This window comes from Cebidichthys violaceus, unplaced genomic scaffold (assembly GCF_023349555.1).
Source record: "Cebidichthys violaceus isolate CVI_PGR_0920_01 unplaced genomic scaffold, fCebVio1.0.p SCAF_7, whole genome shotgun sequence".
NCBI lineage: Eukaryota > Metazoa > Chordata > Actinopteri > Perciformes > Stichaeidae > Cebidichthys > Cebidichthys violaceus.
In genome coordinates this window covers 10,260,185-10,285,657 of record NW_027176927.1, presented here as the reverse complement: position 1 = coordinate 10,285,657, position 25,473 = coordinate 10,260,185, and the positions used below count along the sequence as shown (strand labels likewise).

The 25,473-nt window shown below is 41.8% G+C and overlaps 1 protein-coding gene across 2 annotated transcripts in view; it reads right to left on the bottom strand.

Annotated features, from left to right (window-relative positions):
- The window catches only part of cdk14 (cyclin dependent kinase 14), a 177,086-nt gene extending 153,505 nt beyond the window's left edge, over positions 1–23,581 (bottom strand). Inside the window, exons 1-2 of one of the 2 annotated variants that reach the window (XM_068736161.1) lie at positions 23,488–23,581; positions 16,662–16,693 (exon numbers count right to left, since the gene is read on the bottom strand). In XM_068736161.1, coding sequence (XP_068592262.1) covers positions 16,662–16,693; positions 23,488–23,581 — 126 coding nt within the window. The remainder of the gene's footprint in view (positions 1–16,661; positions 16,694–23,487) is intronic. The other variant, XM_068736160.1, reaches the window with a different exon arrangement.
- Between the last annotated feature and the right edge of the window lie 1,892 nt (positions 23,582–25,473).

Sequence of the window (25,473 nt, the reverse complement as noted above, 5' to 3'; positions counted from 1 at the left end):
ACTGGCATCCTTAACGAACATTTTCTTATCATTTCATCTCTTGAACTCCCAACATAAGCCAGCACAGCAGAGCAGTATTCATTTTGATAGCAAAAGCTAGGACCAAAGAAATGATGCCATGATGAAATGTCTCACTTCATCAACACATAAAAAGAGTGGCATAATGTGAACGGCGACAAAGCTATTTAGCTATTTGACCTGTTATAATATAATAAGTAATAAGCAGCAACTACCATTTCAGTAATGTTGGCCAACTTGACTGATTCTTGGAAAGAAAACAGTAACGTATTTAAGGGTAAAAGTCATCTACAATCCCACCAAAACTAGACAAGAAGCAGCAACAGACGAGTTCATTCATTCAAATGTAAAGATGACACTGTCAAGGACTGTGGCTATAACATGGGGCATTCTGTTCTTTGGTAGGAATAAGTGCAAGATTAACATCTGACGCTGACTGGTAAACAAGTGAATCAACTCAATCTCTGAATGATGACGCCGCAGTAGAGAGTTCAGGTAACAGGAGAGCAAAAGCACCGGTGACTTTAAACAGTCAGAGTTTGGGATTGTAGATTGGATTTACTGATGAGTCGGTCTGTTGTATCGCTGACTGGAATAAACCTTTCTGTTAACCTCGGGACAGACGAGAACAACGCGGGACCATTGTAGCTCTACACATCAAGGATGAGAGCAGCTGCAGCCTCAGAATGCTGAGATGACACAGACATTGAAAAGGCACAGAATGGTACCTGAATACTACTGAGGAAAACAAGACTTAAGACTAAAACTATTGTAACACTGATCAGATTACTAAAACTCAAATATGTTTTCATCAAAAAACTACATACAGTAAGCAAAAGTGAGGAACCCTACTAGTCTACGTTATCGCTGCAACGCCTGACTTGGTGTGAAAGGAGCCACTTCCAAAAAAAGTCCAGAAGCTCAATACTGAACAGACACACAGATGTGGGAAACATCTAGAATTACCACTTTGGAATAAGAAGAAGGAACGGTGTATTGCTTCAATTCTTTGTCCCATGATCTACACATGGCTCAGGTTAAAATGACATGGACTGGGATGATGCACAGTTCTGTGTTGCTATAAACGTGAAGTGCTGCATCTTAAACAGCTCTCCGTTTGAGAGTGAAGAAGTCTTGAATCCTCTGGCGGTGGTAGTGGTAAACTGTTGAATGACAAAGTGCTTTATCTGCAGCTAGATAAGGGAAGGTTGCAGCCTCCCGCAGATAGCGACGCAGCCGCCAAGGATGAAAGACATCCTTTGTTGCCAACCCAGATTCAGCGAGGGAGCCTGTCAACAAAGCGGGCTTTTGCTGGCTTTCTGCGGCAGGGAAAACAAAAAAAAGATTGTCATACAGCCACCTCACTCTACTGTGGGCTCATTGTGCTGCTGTGTGATGTGCAGACGTCGATTTCGCAGTCGTGTGAGAGGTATTTAACAGAGTGAGTGCACCGATACTGTAGGTTCACTGCTGATATGTGACAGTTAGAAAGCAGAGTATCAGCTGACGTTGATGCTTTTGTGTAATTATCGTTGCAGAGATTATGTTTATTCGATTTTGCCTTGTCTATGGTGTTTCTTAAATTTACAATGGTTATTTCCCATAAACCTGTTTTTTAAAGATAACAAAGGACACGTCGGAAAAGTGAAAACACACATTACCCTAGAATATTTTACCAAAAACTTCAAACGCTTCTTTCTCTTGCATATCAAAAAGCGAACCAACGGAGAACTTATTGGGGATATTGAACACAGGGAACCACATTTATACTTTTGGTTGTTCCCCGAAAAGTCCCTGCTATCCACTGAGACTCCAAACGGCACCATTTGTTAGAAATAGCGATGAGAAACTCTGCCCTTTACATAGCAAGCTACAGACAGCAGCATGTTAGCCGAGCTTAGCACAGAGACGACAAACAGTGAGCCTGGCTCTGTCTGACGGTAACTAAATCTGCCTACCATCACCTATAAAGCTCTCTAACTAACACGTTATATCTCATTTGATGAATCCGTACACAAATCTAAGTATAACAGTGACCACTTTTCCAGGGCTTATGTGCTGGGCTATTTCTTTGGGAGCAGTAACTTCCTGGAGTTGCCGCTAGCTGCCTTGCAATTGCTCCCAGCTACGAAATAGTCCTGCACATAACCCCACTGAAAAATGGTGAGTGCTGCTGGAAACAAGGCTAATGAGAGCTGTGAGAAAAAAATACACTGAAAAGCTGTGGAAGGGTTCGGAGAACTGCAGAGTTGGTGGTCATAATACTGAAACTGTCTGAATGAACAAAGCAAAGGTTAGTGGCTGGCTGCTTTGATCATATGCATGATCGGTATTATCAATAGAAATGAGATAAAAGCGAGACGGATCACTCGTTAGCTACTTGCATCCATCCAAAATAATTCATATGAAATAATTCAGTCATGTTCTTGTTTATTGATATTACACTTACATTTCAAAATTACTGTGGCAATGATATATTTCACTCAGAATGAAACTGACTGCTCCTTTATTATCCACAGTAGTTTGCCTATATGCAACCAAATACACACACACATCATGTTTGATTTTAACCTGCTGCTTAATTAGCAGTCCATTTATTCAGCATTCTGCAGTCATGTCAGCATGTGTTGCAGCGTCGATTAAATATTCAAACTTTGACATTTTTCCGTGGAGTGTTTGGCACATCGCTGCAGTGCAGCGGTCCGAGGCCACCGACACATATCTATGTTCATGCTTGTTGCTTTGATTGAAACGAGATTTGAATGAGGAGACGGAGCGTGTCGCCGCCATCATTCAAAGGTGATTAGATGCTTTAATATAGGCAGCAGCTGCTGCACACCATTTAATCACCAGTATCAACATAAGAGCCTCGAGCTCTGTGCAGCTTCCTACCACCTACAGGAGCCTCACTATAGTCACGGTTCATTTCTCTGGCTGCATCACAATCCCATATTATTGTTGAAATGTATAGTATTACTTTTTACACCACAGAACTTAGTATTTTTCACCAGAATGTCACTGTACAAATTTACACCAAAGGCTCTAAAACGTTAGAGTACATGCAAGACAAACCAGGTAGGATTTCATTGGTATGGGTTTTATAATCTAATACCAAAATCTCAACTGTCCCAATTTTAAATTTTAAATTTTTCGGGAGTGGGCATTAATAGCAGTAATTTCAGAATGTTGCTTGTCAGGAAACTGTAGGTCATATAGGTTGTGTCCTTATGTAGTTATGTTTAGTCGACTTACACTTTGGGAAATGATTGGTTTTGGTTGAATATGACTTCAGGTTAGGGTTAGTCAAGTTCTTTAATATTTCCTCGACATAAAATCTTTCCTAAACCAGATCTCTGACGGTAAGGTGAAATGGCCTCGAGATTCTTGTGCCAGTCCACCATGACCCTACATTTAAAATGACTTATGCAAGTGTGCAAAGTTGGTCACATGAATACAAGACTAAGAGTTTACAGCCATGCTAGAGGCTCTGTGAGGCTGTACCAGGCGGCAACCTCTGGTTCTAAAAGGTGAAGCCAATGCTTCATGTCTTAAAGCTGCATTCTCTCTAGTGTCCATCAGGGGGCGACTCCTCTGGTTGTATAGAAGTCTATGAGAAAATGACTACTTCTCTCTTGATTTATTACCTCAGTAAACTTTGTAAACATGAGTTTATGATCTCAATCTCTAGTTTCAAGTCTTCTTCAATACAGCATGATGTTCATTTAGTAGATAATGGTCCCATTTAAAGCAAAACATCTAAAGCGCTAGATGACAAGTTAAGTCACATATAGAAGGAACTCTGAGGTTTAGAATAAACATCCAACTTCAAACCAATGCTGTCTTTATGGAGAAGACAGCAGGCATCTCTATATCTTTGTAATAAACTCAATAAATACTTATGAAATTTTCAAAAATAAATGATTTTCTTTAACAGATGGTTGTTCCTGGCAGAGTTGGGTAGGCGTATACTGAATAAAAGAAATTATAAAAAGAATAATCTAAAAGTCCTGACACATACTTAGGTACCATCTGATAAAGGGCTTTCCACTGCCAATCATATCATCGAGAATACAAATTCAACCTGCACCATATCCTTTAATAACTTAATGTACAAAAAAGCCAGAACTGGCCCAATTCATCAGTAAAGTAATGTACCGGTCAAACCTTAACTCACAGACTGCAATCCACCAACCATGATACAATGTTCCATTTCTGGCCTCCTAAAAATGTCATGCTCCCTCTCAGGGCCTCCTGGGTCTAAAGATGGGGGTGAGATGCTGGAGCAAGAACACATTCACACAACGCCAAGCTTTTCACAAGCTTACACGTGCAGGTACACAGACTCCCACAATACCCTAGTAATACACACCATGACCAAACCATGACCCCATTTTTTCTCATGGTTTTGGTGAAAACAGCCTTATTTAGAAAAGGAAAGAACAATATAATCTCAGAGAAGAGCTGGTATTTATCTTACTGCAAAGGTCAGAAAGTATGATTTGATTCCTCCTCTCTCCTCCTACACACAGGCCATTCATTAAAGGCAATATTTACCTTGACATTTGAGGCGGACATCAATTCTTTTGGCTCGGTACGAGAGACAAGCAGTGATGGAAAACAAAACAAAGAAAGACTGAATTCTGCCCTGGTATGAAGGATAGAGAATTCCTTATGAAGTAATGAGTTTATCAGTCTGGTCTGACAATCTGTCCAACACCATCTACATGATTGATGCTTATTTCTTGCACGTGTTGAGTTTTGGAGATGCATGTAAAACTGCATTTAAAATCCTGGGCTCAACCGGTGTATGGGACAGATATTTAACTCCTTTTGCACAAAACTCGGTAAAGATAGGAAATACTAGAAAATTGGATTTTACATGACGCTATTCACAACTTAATTCTTTTAATCGGTGGACCCTTACGGACTAAAGGAATATAAATAATCAAGGAATGGACACAGTCAGACTTGCCGGTAAAATCTGAAAGATACTTTGCAGCTCATGGTGTCTGTTGAATAAATGGTGAAGAATCCAACTGATCAAACAATGTGTAGCATGCCTATATTGAAAAGCAACTAATTGAGAAGGTTTTTTATTTGTAAAACATGTAGCGACCCCCAAAACAGCCAATGGGCATCATGGTGGATTTCGGACGCTGACCACATAATGGCAATGTCCCCCGTTGTTTCCGGTCGGGGACTTGTTGCATGTTATCCCCTCATCTGTCCCGCCTCATTTCCTGTCAACTCTCCACTGTCCATCATAGGCAAACATTTGTGAAAGCTTAAACAAGTTAATTGGAGTCTGTTTTCAGTGAAAACGCTCTGATCCACTGTGCACTAGCTGCCCAACACAAAATGGCAAACACAGTTCGCAATTAGCTGATGAACCTAGTGGAGCATTTAGCAGGTAAAGTGCCGGATACGGTAGTTGGTAGAGACCAAAAGCATAGTTGCTCTATGTCTGATGAATGTGTAAATGAACCACTGTTTGCCAATTTTGGCATCATAAGGTGATAATATATCAACGTTGTGTTAACTAACAGCTTCTTGCGCTGCCCCCAAGTGGCAAAAACAAATGCCGGCAGGTTTAAGTTTGTAATCTTAATACAAGAAAAAATACTTTGTTAAGTTTGGAGACCGATCATGGTCATGAGTAAAATAAATAAATGTCTGTTGGTAGGAATCCTGTAACAATGTCACAAGCTGTGTCGACCCAACTATCCATGCAGACCTCATCCTGAAGGGGTTTAGCGATGCCTTACCATTGTCATGGAATACGTTCACCTTTGTTCCTGACAGAGAGACTATAAACATACAGCTTTTCTTTAGACTGATGCTACAGACTCCCTTTTCTGTAGCTGTACAATTAGATAAACCATCTCACATTCCTTGTGTTGGGTATAATGGACATTGCACCCTCTAAAAGCTGGCAGGGGGTGCAGACTTTAAGTCATACTTTGCCTTAAAATCTGCGAGGGTAACGAGCAATCTGCCTGGCTGCCTGCCTTACCCACTAAACCCACAACATAAGCGTCAGGTTTAGATCCCATTCCATTACCCTTCTTATTACTCATTTCCTGGGATCACCTTCCTCTATCACTTCCTCTGGTGCACAGTCAGGGCCCCATTTCCTACCTGCACACGCCAACAACATGGAACCTCGGAGCATATGGGGGAGCTCTACAGCCTTCAACATGATGGATGTGACATCACATCCGACACCATCATCGCCGCGTGATTCGCGACAGAGGCCCAGTGGGCCGGCTCCTCGTCTCCATTTACATTTTAATACCTCAGCAATATTTAATCCATTAGGTTTCCTCCAGGGCCGATTAGCGGAGGGTTAATTAAAGACACGATTAGACCGCTCCGTATTTATAATGAGATGCAATCCCTGCCCCTGTGCTAACGCTCGGGGCCTCCTGCTGACCATGACGGCTAAGAGAACTCATCTAGAAATACACTCAACACTACATCTCCCAGAATTACCTCTCCAGGACCCTGAGGCCGGTGTGAGTGATGGTAGAGGAAGCCTTGCTAATTTACACAGATAGCGCTAATGCTGGGATGGAGGCAAAGGAAAAGTCATACTGAGTAATGTTAAATCACTCTTCAACATGGACTCCTCCAGAGCAAACGGGGGGTTTAACAGTCTTTCAGTTCGCTTTCAGCTCAGCCATCATCCTCAGATTGGAGGAAGCTAACACGGCAAGCTAACACGCAGATTAGCCAGCTGTCAGCTGTCTCGAGTCAGATCGACGGAGCCAAGTAAACATGGCTTGCGGCGACAACTTGAACTGTGACGGTCAGGATTAGGGTGGGAGTCATATGGAGGCAGACCCGTGCACGGCAATAGACGTTAATGAGTTCACTGAAGCTAAAAGGCTATATGCTAAAATTGGGATCATGGAACGGGACAGCAGACAACCACATGGATATTTTTAACTTCCATTAAGTATATTAATTTACTTATTTCTAAGGTCCTAATCTTAACCCTCACCACTATGTCCCTGGCCTCGGCTGTAGGCTGCAGAAAAATGTGGATGCATAATGGACGTTCTGGAGCTGTTGATTCACCGCCCCTTTGCATCTTTGTCAGTTACTAGAGCCGAAACATTCTAAGTAGGTCAACAGGAAGAGAGCCTAGCTGGAGTTGAGTTGGGACAAGCAGCAACCACCATAACTTGCTGTAATAGGAGACATGTCAATCATGTAAAACTGTCCCAAAACCCAAGGCTCAATGGTGCATTCTGGCAGTCCTTGTCAACTTGTCAAGTTAAAAGGAGAAATAGCAAATAGCAGGGTTTGACACTGTGTCTTTCTTGATACTGCCATAATTACCAGCCACAGCAGCGACACTGGTATTGTTTTCACCTTGTGAGTCTGTGTGAGTCTTTTATGAATCTGTCTTTGCTTTAACAAGTATTAAAATGCCAATTATAGTTGTCTTCACTCTGTTCTGCTCGCTACAAAAATATTGCAATAATGCAAGGGTGTGGATTAAGTAGTTGAAGCAAGAACTTGTTGTTTGTGTGCAGGATACTTATTTCTCTCTCTCTCTCTCTCTCTCTCTCTCTCTCTCTCTCTCTACTTGATACCTGCCGGGCTTTATCACATTTTTCTTGATTTCCACTCAACTGACAGCTCACAGGTTCTCTGATGACAGCTTGTTTGCAAAAAAAGCATAACAACTCTCTCTGGGGACCCAACCCTATTGTTGACAACACTGTTTCAGTGATTATGCCAAGCTGCAAGAACAGTGTTCTGGAAAAACAAGAATAAAAAATTGCAGGCAGCTTTAGTATTAAAACATCACATGTCAATTGATCATATATATACATACATTCACAGCGATGTCACGCATTGGTTTATGGACAACAATTTTGAAGCAGGGAGTTCGGCATTTTGGCCATCACCATCTTGGTTTTTTGAAACCAGAAGTGACACAAGAGGGTGGAGCTAAGTAACGCTAACATTGAATAAGACATTTCCAGGTGACTAAAACGTGACAATGCACTTTCATGAACTGACAACGCACTGCGAAAGTGTTAAACTCCCAGACTGGACAATGCCGTGGTAGCGACCTGTCAACCATATGGCAGCCACGCCTGAAAGCATATCCTGCTTTATGGTCTATTTGACTCTAAAGTAGCTTCACTTTCCAGACCAGAAAGTTGCCGCCGCCGTTAAATCCTGCTGCTAACACTTGGTAACATGAACACAAAGAAAAAACATACAACGCACTCAGTGATGCTGCCTGCCTGATAGCTTCAAATGCTAGCAGCCAGGGGAGCATCTTACTGCATCAACACTGCAGTATGTTATATTAAGATCATACTTTATTCTATATGCATGTTCACTGCCGACTCCCACAAACATGCTCTGCAATACTTGTAAATAAAGAGGTGTAAATGTGATGAGTGATCACATATCCTACACACCGACTAAACTCCATTAGACATTCAACACTGCACTATATTCATGTGATCACTACCTCTAAGCAAGCACGGAGTCAAAGGTTGCTGCTGACAGCACAGAGCTCCCTCAGGCCGGCCGGATGATACATTCTCCCGTACTGTATTACTGCTACGATCAATCAGACACTGATTGTCTCTCTATAGGCCTGATGGAAGAGAGCCAGGTAGCTGAATGTTATAGAGGCTGGCACGGGATCAGGGATGCAGCTTAGGCAGAGCAACATCCAGAGTGTGAGAAAAAATGTTTTTAGTTGTAATAAGCTTCAAAATCAGACACAGGGCAAAAAGCCTGCCACCACTGTACTCATTCTGACTCAATCTCTTTTCTACTACAGCTGACTTTTTTTTTCCATTGAAGTGACTGAGAGCATCTAGAGAGGCTTATATTAGAAACACCGCATGAAGGAAATGTGTTAATTCCTGGCTGGTTACAGACAGAACATTCAGAAAGCAATACTCAATATACTAGTTACAGCGTGACCTCACATAACCACACTTCCCAGGAGTATAAAAGGAGCAAATGAACAAAATGGATGAATTGAAGCCTGAGGTAAATAAGACATCCATATGTTTTCTGCTGTGAAAGCTCATTCCTCCTGCAGAAATATAGGGGCTGGTTGTAATCCTCTGCTAAGTAGCCGGCTAACTCCGGGCCACCGGCTGGAAATGTTGTGTCTGAGATATGACAGTGACAATGAGTGTCTGACAATAGCTATCTGATTTGTATTGTGCTCGCAATTAGCAACGGCACGGAGGCTGCCTGTCCTTCAGCAGATGCAGAGTGTCATATGTCTGGTGGCGGTGGTGAATTAGGATGAACACTGCAGTCAAGTGAAGTCTTTCACAATGCAAAGTATCAAAGGTCCTTTGTCTAAAAGGTGTTCCTGAACCCTTTCACTGGTAGTCATTTAGGGTTCAATCAGTACCTTTTCATTTCTTCTAACTATAAGACTATAAGAAACTATAAGATACTTAGGCATTCTTTATATTTTCTTTTTCTCTATTGACTATTTTCATGGCACTAAATCCATGTTATGAGCTATTTCTCATGTTATTTTTTATGTCAGGCTAGCCTGTGAAATGGCATTTAGTCCATGAGACACTGGATAGGCTACACATGATACTCATAACTGAGCACTACATTCATTCATACATTGGATGGTCAGTGATCACCCATAACAGCTGATAGGAATGCCATTAGTTTTGCAGTATTTGGAAGGCAGTGACTTCCAGGTCTGAAAAGTGAAGCCAATGAGGAAGTGACTTAAACTTGCATTCTTTCCACTGTCCATCAGGGGGCAACTCCTCTGGTTGTATAGAAGTCTATGAGAAAATGACTCTACTTTTCTCTTGATTTATTACCTCAGTAAACATTGTAAACATGAGTTTATGGTCTCAATCTCTAGTTTCAAGTCTTCTTCAATGCAGCATGATGTTCATTTAGTAGATTCTTGTCCATTTAGAGTCAAATAGACCAAAAAGGTATGACGGTATTCTATACGATGGGGCTACCTTGTGATTGATAGGTCTCTACCATGGCGTTGTCTGGTCTAGGAGTTGTGTTTTTGTCTTAGAACTTTAACCCTTTCACAGTGTTTATTCACTTCATGAAAGTTAATTGTAACAATTAGGTCTCCTAAAAATGTCCTAATCAGTGTTCGGTTGTACTTAGCTCCACCGTCTTGTGTCATTTCTGGTTCTAAAAGCCAAGATGGCAATGGAAAAATGGTGACAGAGGCTTCAAAACCGCAGTCTTATTAAGTCTATAATATATGGTCATAAATAAAAGTACTGGAAAAATTGAAAATGGAACTGCGATGGTGCCAGAGGAAAAGTGAGAGGAACCCCAAAGTCCGTAGGATTCATCCTCTAGAAGCTATGAATTTCTGTTCACAATCTCATGGCAATCCATTAAATTTGACCAAAAGTGGTCAATTTCATTCACATGGTTAAAATACGGACTCAAAAAAAGGCTCAGTGTCATTCTTCAATAATCTTAACACAAGCCTACAAGTGGTATTTGTGTCATATCTAACCCGTTTTCAATCTATTTCTCCTCACAAAAGTTAATTCCCAAATATACAAAGCAAACTATCAGCTCTTGATGGGTATTAGTCAAATTAATCGGCTAATGGCTTTCCTGCTCCAAACTTTCCTTATTTTATCGTCCTTTAAAAATCCACTATATGTCGACCTCTGGTTAAGAACATGCTTTGACGTATAAAACAAATGTTACTATGTTAGTATTAGAAATTGCTCATGAACATGGGTTCTTGGCGCTGTATTTACAAGCCAATACAAAGGTTAAACCTTGCAGTGTGTGAAAGTCATTCCTTAAACCCTGGTCTTTCATTTCTAATCATCATGCTGTTACTGTGACTGATCTCTTATCCTGATTCCATGTGACCTCTGACCATGACTCTTTCCTGTAGGATGCAGCCAAAAGACACAAGCTGAGGGTCTAATCATGTGGGCGGACTGTGTGTCCAGAGCAGACAGGAGGACATGGAAAGGTAACATTCCACAGCAAGGTGAACTGATCCAAACCGTGGGCCACAAACACCGTCATCACGACACACAATGACACAATGTGCTCAACTTTGCAGGTTGAACTGCCTCCTTTGCTGATTTACAGGTTGATGGGTCCTAATGAATGTTCTCGCCCTCCACAGTCATTTCTGGTGCTCTCTGGCTCAACACTATTGAATTCATGTCAAGCTTTACATCCACAACCATGTCGGAAATAACAGCCAACGGATGGCTTTTTCTTTGTTATTTCAGGTAACGTTATCAAATCGCCCCATTGATTGGAATTTTCAAAACCGTCAAAATAAACATCTGTAATTGAACTTCAACCAGAACAAAAATCAATTGAAAGGCCTTTGCCTTCGCGGCTTTGCCCTCTATGCATGCTAATTATCCAGAAGAATCAGGTATTGAGAAAAGCTTCAACCAATAGTCACGTTTCTGACCTTGAAGAGGAGGGAGACCAGAGAGACGTACAAGGAAGGAGAATCTGCACATGCATCCGCCTCACTGAAAACAGACAGTGATGACATTTCTATATTCATCAGGGTTTGAGGGTCGGAGAGAGATGTTTGTTAAATGCGATCAAACATGTCATTCAATCTTTGAGGCAGTCTCACAAGGGAAAACGCATCATGTCAGCCATTTTGTTCACTCTGATTCTTCTTCAGCTTCCTCCTCCAGATCAGCTTAGGATGAGAGTGGGAGGTCATGGTTAATTCAATCATCTGTTTGTGTGTTCAGGTATAATAATATAATATTATTTATAATGTAAGTGTTACCGCCCACCGCCACAAGAATAAGGAGCAATCCTGGTAACTGAAGAATCCACATATGCATCTAGCAGGTCAGTGATCACATTTCTACTATAGCCCCATTTTGGAAGCATGGCTAACTTATCTTATGTTTATTAGTGACACAAAACAAGCATATACTGTGCCTACCTACGAGCTTGACACTAATACTGTGCTCAGTCATAGTTTGCTCCCGTTGGCAGTGGCCGAGCTGAATTTGCTACAGGTCTAATTGACTCCACTGTCTGTCTTCTTCTCTATAGCAAAAGTAGCTGAGGCTTGTTAGTATGAAAGAAATTGGAACCATTTGCCACAACAAGGCAAGAAATACTATCAGTCCATCAGACAAGTTGGCATTAAACCAGTCAAAGGGTTTGCAGTTAAGTAAAGTCAAACTTATTTGGAAGAGGAAATGAAAGTGAACCGTGAAACTATTACGCAAAATGTCCATTACAAACAACTAACTGCTTCAACTTTGACCTGCTGATTCTACCATAGCGGTGCACTGAGAGTGGTTAACCTACAAAATGATGGTTTGTGTACAACCTGTTCTGTCTGAGCGTCTTTGTGCTCACGAGTCTTTCCCTGTTTATCTATTTTTAGCGATGTTGCCACGTTTGGAGATCTCAACATGTACCATGTTATCATTTCCAACTAAATGATGGCAATAGAAAAAAATACAAAACAAAACCAAAGTTATAACAATTCATAATTTTCCTTTAAATTATTTAACTGTGTGGTTCTTTGATGAGGGTATCATCAAAAGAAAACTATGAATATGAATTTCCTGTGTAGTGTTAAAATACCAACTAATTCAAGGTGGTAAAACAAAAAAAATGAACACGGTTGACTTCCTTTATAATTTCAGGCTCGTAACGTGACAAAAAACAGATGAGGGCAGCAAGAATCACGGATTTTCTTTTTCCTTTAAAAAAAAACAGTGATTTACGCTTCCTGCAACTAATGGCAGCATTTTGCTTTTAATGGATTCTCCAAGGGCTTGCAGTAATTGAGAAACACATTTGTTGCATTCATTTTTGATCCCGACACCAAACGCATGAGATTATTCAGCTCCAATTGGAGTGAGAAAAGATAATGAAGTTGGAGCGTGACAAAGACAAAATGGTGAGAGACAAATAGTCAGAAAAAGAGACAAAGCACAAGAGACAGAGAACAAAGACTCAAAGATGGCTAATGAGAAAATCATTACCTCAGCGGCAATCACGACTTCTGTCAACTAATCAAAAGCCTCAAACAAAACCTGACACTTTAAGTTAAATTTTATAGACCATTTCTGTGACAGCAAATTGTTTTGTGACAATACAATCCCACAGACAAAGCAGACATGCAGACAGACCATCCTCAATAATCAAAGCCCACCACAGGCTCTTTCTGGTGAGTGCTGCACTTTTACCACAGATTCAGATGAAGCCAGTCGGGTTTCAGTATGCGTTTCCATTGGAGACAGCGGCAGACAGAGGGAGAGAGAAGGGCAAATCTATCGGCCGTTTGGAATAACCCACATGGGAGCAGAGATTTCCTCGCTTGGTCAGAGATTTTGAGGCAGAATAGAACTCTCTAATGGAATAAAACTCCTTGGAGACGTCTTCGGTTCACATTTTTCTGAAATGCAACTTCTTGTGGCGTAGTTACTATTGATAAGCACAGTGGAAGTAGTGCCACAAAAACTCGTAGGGAGAATGTAGGCCGTCCAAAAGTATTGGTCCCTAACAATACCTGAGAAGTCTTCCGACACATTTCCACTGCATGGTACGCCAATGCTCTCTTCAACTCGACTCCCTCTTTTCCAGAAGGTTGTGAATAGCACCTTGTACCTTGTATTTGTTTTGGTACTACTTCGGTGGAGGTTCTAAGCGAGCCAGAAGTCAACTAGAAGGAGCAGTTAATACACTGCAGACCACTGATTGGTCAGAGAGAACAGAACAAAACATGTAAGTATCATAAATGTTTTCTGCAATAACCCTCTAGGTTGTTTGGTGTCCACTAATTTCAGAACCACTACCTTTGACCACAGCAGTGGCAGATCAGAACATGCTCATATGAACTATTTGTTTCAACAGTGACCGGCATTTTTGAAAAGCCCCTGATGAACACTGGTGTCCTGATGACAAATAACCTACTTTCTCATTCAGGTTGGAGGATTTGTTGGCCTTTATTTTATCAAATCTCAAATCAAATCCCTCACATGTTTATGTCAAGACATCAAACCTATGAAAAAGAAGCAATTAAAGACTCCTCAGCTGTCTGAATGTGGTCTCTGACCTCTCGGTCTGACCTGCCTACCTTATGGTTTAAACAGACACATAGTTTCCGATTCACTATGATAAATGATCATCGGTTCAACAGACATAAGTGACAAACAAGCGCTCACACACACATATCCAATCACGCTCTGTTGTTTTAGGCCCAAATGTTCACATACTCCAGCTGTAGACCATCATTCAGCTTCTTGCAAACATCACATTGTCGGACAGGAAGGAGTCTTTTTCATTCCCAGATTCTTTACATTCTTCCTTGGCAGCAAGGCCCATTTATAGCGAATGGTCCGAGCTAATTCCCATGGCAGTGACTTCTAGAAATGGTCTGTTTCGCGTTGTTTCACTACAGAAGTCCCTTGCTGAACAAGAACATGGGCTATATCTTCCTATCCAAATAATCACAGGAAGCCAGACAAAATGCCCTGGTGCCAAACACATGTGACGTCTATGACATCCCAGCTCTCATCTCCCACTGCCAACAACAATAACGATTTCCCAAAAGTCCTCTTAATGGGAAAATCTTACAATGTTCCCAATCTACACCAACCCAACATCTAGTATACATGTTCATGTATTATCATTCTACAACACAGGGTTGCACAATGAGAACAACACAACTCGTAGTGTGAGCCACAGCCTGAAGAGAGAAGCTGCTCTGCAGTCTGATGGTACGACAGCTGATTCATCTGTATGGTTTGCCAGACAGCTGCAGGGCGAACAGGCTGTTTGAGTTTTATTATTATTAAAATGATCCGCTACAATAAAAACACCATCCAGTTGTTTGGTCATGTGACTCCTGATGACATCATGCAATTCCTGTAGTGCATTCCGAGTTTCACTTCAATGGCCCATTTAATGCCAATCGAACACGTGATGATTAACACACTCAGTTGTAGAGGTTTGACCGGGGAAGCTCTCACTAACAGCTATAAGTGCACGACAGATTTTAAATTACTTTTTAGATATTTTCTATTTGGATCGTTCAAGATATTTATTTTAGAAAGTAAATCTCGGAAAAACACTTCAATCCATTACTTTGGTGGTAGGGTTAGAAAATATGGACTAAAACTCCCCGGGAACAGCTGATTTTATAGTTAGCTGACGAGTCATCTGACCCGTTTTGAGCTTACTTCTCCCCATCTCCCCAATATATAATGCAACCCTATCAGCTATTGCTTTTTCCTTTTCTGCGGATGTACTGCGGATGTCCTCAAGTGGACAGTATTAACAGAACTCCTATGCGTCCCTTTGTGTCCAGCTGTCCATGTCCGGGTCTGCTTGGGAGTATAACCCAGGCTTAATACTACTACCCTGCAATACATTCCACCTTCAGGATAATTACAATGTTTCTGTTGAAAGAGTTTTAGAGGTGTTGATTCAGCTGTTTGTTCATTTAAGAGGATGCAGTTTGTGGCGCTGTATTGCTTTTTACTGGGAGGTGTTCCTTATTGATTTACAGAAAATGGCTAACACAAACACTATGTCTGACTGGTAATGAATATGGTTAACACACAGCATCAACATGTCTGCCACATCAACACAAAAACTGGTGTCTTATCACTAATTCAATAAACAATGCCGCTGCCTCTTGCAGACACTGGCAAGGTTCCAAACAAGGGGGGAAACAGACGACACAGCTAAAGCTTCGGACCACATCAAGGTGTTGAGTCATGGATTGGATCGGCAGATATCACATTTTTTTGTAATCCATATTGAGCCATACAGATTTCCAACAGTTAAAAATTCTAAATGTCATCTTTTTAGAGTGTTAGAGTCATCTATGCTGGCTATTTGCATACACGTCACTATGCTAATGACTAGGGAATTAAAGATATGTATTGCTAAAATAATTGTGTTATTGTCTGTTGTCTACAGGAACACTGTGATATGTTGCAGCCCTGTTTAACGTATTGATTCCTCTTTGTTCTCTCCCAGTTTGCTGTTGTAGGTGGCTGGTTGATGACACACATGAATGGCACCTTTACACATCATATTTCATCCATTTCATTGTTCTGAACAGTTCAGGGGAATGGGGGTGTGTTTAGGAATTTTAGTGTAGGGAAAGAGATCAGAACCCAGTTCCTGCTCAAAGCGAATGAGAGGAGACCATGAATGTGCACAACACCTCAGCTATCAAACTGTGAACTGTCTGTAGTCATTAGTTCACTTTGTGTGGACTAACTGTGCATTTACACTGAGAGAGAATCACATTAGGATTTCACATTTGACCGTCTTTACTTCAGGACGTAGCTGTGTTTGGTTGGTCTCATTTGGTCGTCTAGAGGAGCCCTGTGACGGAGCCTGACCCTGAGGGACGTCTCTGAGATGAGAGTGAAAACCACCACGCTCCACACATGAATATATTACACACCACATGCACTGCGTAACGGCAGGATCCACATGGGAAAAAAAAAGAAGAAATCAACTGCAATGCAGTCCTGACAACATCTGGCCGACAAGACAATCCTTTGAGTGAAAAATACAGCGTTCACCACTGTGGTGTAACCCTGAAAGTGGGCCAGCGATGACACCAGCTCCCTAAAATTCACTTGTTTTCATCCTACCTCATCAAAGCTGCTGTCCTCCTTCTTGAAAGCTGCAAAAAGAAGAAAGGAAGAGAGAATTAGACAGTTGCCTGTATTGACATCTTTTGAAGAATGAACCAAATAAAAAGAGTCTAACGGTAGAGATGCAGCGCGGCACATAAACCTTGTCACTGGAATTCCTTCTGCACTCATTAAAGCAGTGCAGGTCTGGGTTTGGATTGAGCTGAATAGGAGTTCACCAGTCCCTGGTGTCAACTCACTTTTCATCATGGAGTTTCATCAGAGGAGTGCAGAGAGCAACACTAACAGGGATGGAAACATCACTGACACATTCTACCCAAGCAGTGGGTGAGGAAAAATAAAGTACGACCATTTTGTTTTCACATGTGACCAAAAATATGTCATATGCAGTTAAGCATTCTCATTGGTCCCCGGCGCCTGGCATTTAGCAGGTCTGTGGGTGTGTGTGTGTGTGTGTGTGTGTGTACCATTCTTTTTTTTCCCACCTGCAGTCTGTCCAAACCTGCTCCCTACTCTGCCTCTGATTGGCTCTGACCCTGATATTCTTTAGAAATGACAAATGTACGCGTGTGTGTGTGTGTGTGTGTGTGTGTGTGTGTGTGTGTGTGTGTGTGTGTGTGTGTGTGTGTGTGTGAAACCGCGCCTTAAACACACACAGGTAACCCAAAACGAACAACAGATTGTTTTTTCATCAAGAAAAATTATAACTATTAGTTAATTTTGAGGGAAAAAATGAAACAAAAAAAGTGATTTCAGAGAGAAACAGAAAGGTCTATAATATGCGTCTTAAGGATATATCTTGGATGTCAAACTGATACAGCGTCTTAAAGAGACAAAGATAGAAGCTAAAGCTATGATGACGTGTAAAAGTGAACCACCACATCACCTGGAGATCCAGACAGAGGACAATGAAATTAAGGGACAACTCTGTTGCTGTAAAGTCAGGACAGTCTTTATTCACTGTTACAATCATTAACAAGCTAAAGCAGCATGTGTACATGCACTTAACACCAGCTAATGATGTGCTAATGTGGTTGTCGGAACTGCTGGCTGATGCTGCTTTGTGATTGGCCAGTCTGCATTCGAGGGCGGGACTTTGCAGGTAATTTGTTCTTTCTGAGAAAGTCAGGGAAAAACTTTCAGATTCCATTAATATAGAAAATGTTCCATATACACTAAACATCTGAAATGTCAAAACTTTAAAAAGTACATTTGTTATGTCTATCCACAGTGACAATCCACTGTATTGATTGCAGGGGAAGACAGTGTTGCATCAATATCCCTTATTTTTATGAAGAGGATAAACTGTTTAACTTTGAGTTCTGAATCACTCTCATAGCTCAAGAAGCTTGTAGAGAGAATTACTAACAGGCAAATGGTGATTTTTCAGTTATTAACTCCTCATGATGATTACGTTGTCTAACGAGAAAGGCAGGTGGCCAAAGGACAGAGGGCTCTGGGGGCTGCTTCGTGGTGAAATGACTTTCGTTTGATGTCGGAGTGAGGGTTTGGAAGCATTGTCAGTCCGGCCACTGAGCCGTTAAACTGCTGCTTCCTTCTCCTCAGAGGGTGAGTACACACACGTTCCCCAAAGACTCCCCAGACACTCCAGACAGCACAATCACAGCCGCAAATCCACACTCAATACAATGGATTAGTGTGCAGGTAGACAGTAGAGATGCTGCACCGGCTGACATGTTAGATTTAGTGCTCACTGTGCAGGAAACACATTTTAAATGTTTTCAATTATTCATTCAAACATTATTTGCAATGTTTTTGGGGGAAATTCAAAATGCTGTAGTTTGCAATATTAATCAAGTCTTTTCCCACATTCACATTTTAAGTAGACAACACAGGAGATGAACGATTTTCATAAAAATTAATTGTAATTTTTCTGAAACAAGACAAACAAACTTACATAAATGAACATCAGAGATGTGCTGATAAATAAAGACAGATTGCTAAACAGTTCCTCCTATGGCTGCTCCATTATGGCGAATATTAAGATCACCATTATCTAACATTACTCATTAACTAGGAAACATCATGCATGTATTGAATAGTCTCACACACAGAGGATTTCCTTCAGATACAGTTCTTCCATCAGATGAAGGCTCCAGCTGGCTGAGTTTGGGCTTTTGTTCGACTGTGGTGGGTGGACCTCGGACCCTCTATGGGTCCCTGCGCCAGGTGACGGTTGTATTGGGAACAGGGGGGGTCTGGGGAGCGAGGGGCGCTGTAGAGCTCACGACACCGAGCAGCTGCCCCCCTTTAAAGCAAAGGGGTGCGCTGCATTTATAACACAAGACAAAGCGAGAGCGGCATTGCAAAACGGAATGCGCCACAACGATGGCTTTATCTGGATTACCTTGTTTTAATAATCATTGGAAGCCCAAATCATATTTGGATATGAAAATGTCATTATTGGCCAGTAACTTAATAGTTACCCTTGCACCACTGTACATAGACATTGATCAATATTTTGATTGATTGTGTCTGACCAATCAAAAGGTGATCACAGAGAGAGAAGAGTTTTCACACTTCTCTTAAAAACATCTTTAAAAAGATGGATTTTGGAGTGAGAAAAGGGACACATTACATTTGACAGATTCTTTTGTTTTTTCTCAAAGTGACTTTCTTTTTTCTTTTTAGAAATGAAACATAAATAAGTCGCCTGTGGTCGTATAATCTGGAACAACCTGCAGTGAAAGGAGCTTTCTGAACCTTCTGAATGCAGACTGCATATACTCTAAATCACACGTCCTCACTCTGATCCGGTGGCCGCTCTGCAGCTCCTCGGGAGCCGTTCCAGGTTAATTGCCTTGCTCAAGGGCATCTCAATGGCAGAAATGCTGAGTTAATTTACTTCACTGTCCAGATTTATCATTCATTTTATGTTTCTGCTGAATTTGTGAGGCTTGCCTTATGTTTATGTTTGGTTTTATGTTTGCTTGACTTTCATCACAAATAACATTGTTTTCTATAATATAGAGTAAATAAAGACCATAAAATGGCATCATTGTGGAAAGATCCCTTTACCACAGTCATTTAAAGGAGACGTCTCATGCTCAGGTCCAGGTTCATACCTGTGTTTGGGGTTTCATGTTTACATGCTTTCATGTTCCAAAAACTCTGAATTTGATCTCACACTGCCTGTCTGAAGACATCTGTATTCAGCATGTCTGAAACTCTCCGTTTTGGCACATTTCAACAGAATTGTGTTGCCAGGCAACAGCTTGGGTCCATGATTACTTCCTGTCAGCTGATGTTATTCACATACACTGCAAGTGAACATGAAGTGGGACACATTTGGACATGTTTAAAGCTGTAAAACGGTCAATATCTTATAAAGTCGTGATCTTGACGGCTTGTTTGTGAGAACTTCTCCAGAAGGAAGCAGTGTTTACAAACGTTCACAGTATTAATGTGTCACTTCGACCTGCTTCACAATAAAAAGAGTGAAGATCTCAACTCTTTAGAATATGGGACCTTTAATCTCGGGGTCAGCGCCCCACATGTCCCTGACTGATGGGAACACAGGCAGATTTATTTGATATTTGAGACATAAAGATTAGGGGTGTAACGATACACGTATTTGTATTGAACCATTCGGTATGGGGCTCACGGTTCGGTACGCATTATGAACCGAACAATACGTTTGAATAATATTAAATAATTAATTATTAAATAAAATATAGCTGAAATTGGGGGAGCCACTGTGCTCAAACATGGCAACCCACCCGACGTAACGTGATGTCCTTCCCTGATTCGCCACGGTCATATCACGTGACCGGATGTTCACAAACAACAACAGCATTGATTATCGATCGACTACCAGGTTAATTCAATATGAACAACTGATTACAGGTGTTGTTGACCGTGTTGTCTTTACTAGCAGCTGTTGTTCAGTTAAAGTCTGCATGTCTGCAGAGGAAGCAGCTGAAGTCACGGTTAGCGGCTTTAGGGAGGATGGAACACAAAACGGAGGACTTTCCTTTTCTTATTATTAGAAAAGGAATTTATTATTATTTTGTTCTGTACAACTATGTACAAGTTAACAACCATAAACTATAAAGGAACAAAACACGGATTGCTCTCCAGTAACACAGAGACTTCAGTCACCAGCAGAGCTACGAGTGAGAACAGACACAATGACACCGAGGAAACGAGTGAGAGACGTGTGTTGACCACATTTATGGACTCATAATCTAGTAAATCTTTGTGTGTAAGTGTTAATATTAAAGTAAATATGAGGTGAGAGAGACCTGCGGCGCTGTTACTAAACCTGAAAAATAAAACTTTCCAGGAAACGTGTCTGTTTGAGTTCATAGAGGAAGATTTTAGAGAAGATCTTAAGTATCAAACACAACCTTTCATTAGTAAAGACTACTTGAGAGTTTCACCAGCGAGGATTTGGCATTTCTGCTTTTTTGCTGTACTGAAACGTACCGAACCGTAGCACCACTGTATCGTATTGAACCGAACCGAGAATTTTGTGAACCGTTACACCCCTAATAAAGGTGTATTATCATTTCCACATGATCCCCCTCGCATTCACCTGACAGCTCTCTGATGACTTGGCTCATGAGCATCAAACATGGCTTGAAGAACCCTGCATCAGTCCACTAACCCGGTCTGAAGCTATTCAAATCAATGCATCCACAGTGCTTCATGTTGCAGGTGGGCCATAATTTGACGCGTGACGAGGGCCGGCCCACTGGGACGGTTGGATCAACACTGTCCCAAAGACGTAAACAGTAAGGCCGGCTCTTGAACGTGCTTTGTTAAAAGCGTCCGCGGAGCAGATCGATGCGCAGATCAGTTGATTCAGATGAGAGGGAAGATGGCCAATAGGAGACGAGCGTCAGCAGGAAAGTCAATGCCAATCTCTCTTCTCCGGCATCATCGACCCAAACTCACTTCTGTTCATTTCTCATATATGCTGCATCCAGCGATTCATTCTCTACACACACACTGCTGCAAAGGCCACTGAACTGAAGATCTCTTCCAAAGCCCTCTGTGTGTGTGTGTGTGTGTGTGTGTGTGTGTGTGTGTGTGTGTGTGTGTGTGTGTGTGTGAGAAGGAGAGATGAACTGGGATGTGATATGTGTGCGTGATGATTCTTGTTCATACGTGGTTACATTAGCAGAGCATTGGTTGTTGGATGAGAACTAGATTTTAAAAACTGGGAGTGAAAAGAGATGATGATGATGATGGTGAAGATGATGCAGGGTTTTAGCTCTAGTTGGCAAAAAACCAAAACCCATTTGTTTCATATTACTCTACTATCAGACAACTGATGCAGTGGCCAGCACTGAAAACATTGTTTGGTACATAAAGTGAATCATTTATTTAAGAAATGATTAGCAGATTATTTAATACAAAGAAATATTTGACTAAAACCCTACTTTGATCTAATCACTGATGTACCAGAATTGGCGTCTATGTCTCACATAAATTAGATTTTGTACATATTTATATGAATACAGGCTGTGTGCACTTCTTTGTGGATTGAGTGTTTTAATAATTTCACAGTATTATATAGCACTTAGACCTGCTTTATGATCAAAAAAGACTTGCGGAATAGCACCTCCTATGATACGGGACCTTTAAGAAATCCTCATTACAAAATGTTTATGTCATGTGTGTATGTCCAAAACTCATCATATCAGCCTATGAATTGTTCTCAGCTTTTATGAACTCCTAAACCGCTTTGAGTATCAGCCTCAGAAAATCCATCAGTGGTCCGCAGCAACAATATATATTATATGACATATAGATTACAGTATATCACGCCTCTTCACTGGGGAACAGATGGGCTGAAGTGGTCTGCCATTTTTAGATGAAGATAATATCAATGGATGATGTCATTTATTGGTGTACAAATAAGTGTCCAAACGATAAAAGATATTGAAAGATCAAGTACAGAAAGCAATGAAGAAGATGGCGCTTGATGATTGGAGTACCACAGGTACATCTGCAGTACAGAAATGTCAAAGGTGTGTTTGTAGTCATGTAAGCAGAGAGTCACACTGTAGACCGTCCTGCTCAGTCCATACGTACACAACATTGAGCCGTCAGTAAATAAATCAATCAGCTGATCTACAACATGAATCAACAACTATCTTTGAGTCACTTCTCAAGTAAAACGCGTATTGGCTCCATTGTGATGTGTGACGGTAAAGTGAATATCTGAGACCTTTGGAGGGACAAAGCAGGAAACTGACAGATGTCACCTTGAGTTTAAGGAAACCAGCAGATTCATTAATGGATAATTAATAAAAAGACGTTCAGCCTTGTTATCACAGTGTGCATTGAGGAGAAATGGCGACCACCGTGGAAACAGAAGAGTTGGGTCTACGCTTCTACTCACAGTGACGGTTCACTGCATGAGTTCAAACTCATGCTGAGGTCAAGTCCTCTATGTGAGATTAGAATGTGAATAAGGAGATGATGATGATGATGATGATGATGATGATGATGATGACTATGTTAAAATGACGATGGTAGTATTTCTGGAAAAGCATGTGACCTGAGGGTGATATTGAGCAATCAACCTTAAACGCAACAGCAGATCTCCAGTATTGTCCTCATAACTCTCTATAAACCATGCATCGGTCTCCTCAGTCAGAACAGGAGCTGAGCTGAAGGGAACGTGGACAGGCTGAGCTGATGGAGGTTTTCCATGGCTGCTAACCCCAAACTGAGAGCAGACATCCCCTCCTACAGAGGAGCCTCCTACCACTGCTGCTGCTGGAGACATTGCTCCTCTCACATTTGGCACAAAGAGCAGGAGAAATGGAAACACTTCCCGTTTACTCACCAATACTCCTGAAACTCTCCGACAAAGTTCTCCTCAACTTTTTCATTTTGCCGATTTTCTCCGGGGGCTGGGAGGCTGGCATCAGGTCGCACATTCTCTCTCTCTCTCTCTCTCTCTCTCTCTCTCTCTCTCTCTCTCTCTCTCTCTCTCTCTCTCTCTCTCTCTCTCTCTCCACCGAGTTTCGCAGCGGACCGTCTGTGCGGGTTTTGGAGGACCGGTGGTTGAGTCAGCCCTGCGGGGCTTCTTCAGCCCAGCTGCAGCGCTTCTGGCAAACAGGAAACGGAGCCTCTCACTGCTCTCTCATCAACTAGTAACAACAAATGCCTTCTCGGGATTTTCTCAAGAACACAACTACATCTCCAAAAGAGGCAATAAAAGTCACAAGCAGAGGCATCCGAGCTGGAAACAGTGCGTGGTCTGCTGCGTCTTTCTCTGTTGCTTAAAATCCTTTAAATTGGATCTAGCTCTGACTTCGTTCTTTCTTCTCTCGGAGTCCCAGTCGCTCCCTGCTCCACCGCAATCTAGATGTCATTTTTGGGATTCTCTCTCTCTCTGGTTTCTACCCCCCCAGACCCCGCCCCTGGACACGAGGATTGGAGCCCTCCCATGGAGTGCCGCGTTTCCATTCGTCCCGGGGACTGGCCGTCACTGGAGCGAGCCCGCCCTGTACCGTGTTGCAGGAGGAGGAATATTTTCACCGGAAAGCCAGATTGATGGTCAGCGGCGCTCCTGCTTGAGACCGCTGCCCTTGCAAGTCCCGTCCAACGTGTGCAGCTCGAGGTACAACCCCCCCCCCCCGAACACCGGCGGTATCCCTCAACACACCTGGCAGTCATAGCGGGTCCTTTAGTTATAGTAAAGATGAGCCCATGCTCTGCTGGGACCCGTGTTGTACTTCTTTTGATATAATGAATCTCTACTTTGATCCTCTTCCACGTCTTCCTCGTGCATTAGATGAACATCTTTATGTATTATATCCATGCACATAACATGTGATCATATAAAACCCTTAATGTGACTCCTCAGCATCATTTTTGCACGTTTTTCTTTCATTACGTTTTTTGTCTTTGGCCTCCTTTTTTTTAGCAAAACCTCCCAGCTGACATGTAACACTGCAGCCCATGTCTGCCACAATGATACCATATTCTGTCAGTTCATTTACAATAACATATAGTTGGGATTAAAGCGATCGGAGCTCTCCAAACCCTCTACATCCTGCAGCAGTGGGCCCGGAGCTCCTTTCCACTTCTGTCATGTGTCTTTACGCGCCGGCTGACATCTCCAGTGTGATCATGTCTGTACTGCAGTCACCACAGCAGCTGCATGAGTAATTCAGAGGCACCAGAGGAACAATGGCATACAGCACTGTATATGTATACATATGTCTCGGTTTGGGTAAGCTGCTGGAGAGCGGCGCGCTCTGGAGACATCTCTGGAATGCAGAGATGCCTAATTGCTTTGACTGGAGCGCGCTGATAATTGAGACAAATGTACAGCTTGATTAGTTTGAATTGGTCCTTCATTATAGAGCCATTGTTAATGATGCTTTTGACATACATTGAACAGGCCGCCTCTGCAGTCTGAAACAGCAGATGTATGGTGTGAAACAGGATATTATCCAATGACTTCCAGACTTATGAGGCTTCTGTGAAAATGCTGAGTTGAGGTTTTGAAGAAGTGGACGAGCTTCAGAGTTGATAGGATCCCATCAGGTGATGAGAGTAGATATACTGTAACTATATGAAGTGTTTGTGTACATCTCAGCAGTTCAGTTGTAAGTTCGTGAGCATAGCGCTACTTTGAAGGAAAACCTCAAACCCAATATGATCATTTGTATATCCATCACTCACCTCGTGTTACCTTGACTTCTTTGAGGAAACTTCTGTTCTGTTCTTCTCTCGGTGAACGGAGAACCCAAAAACCGGAGAAAGGTCTCGAAGTATATTGGGGAGACGCTGCATGCAAACACATTGTTTTTCATCCACT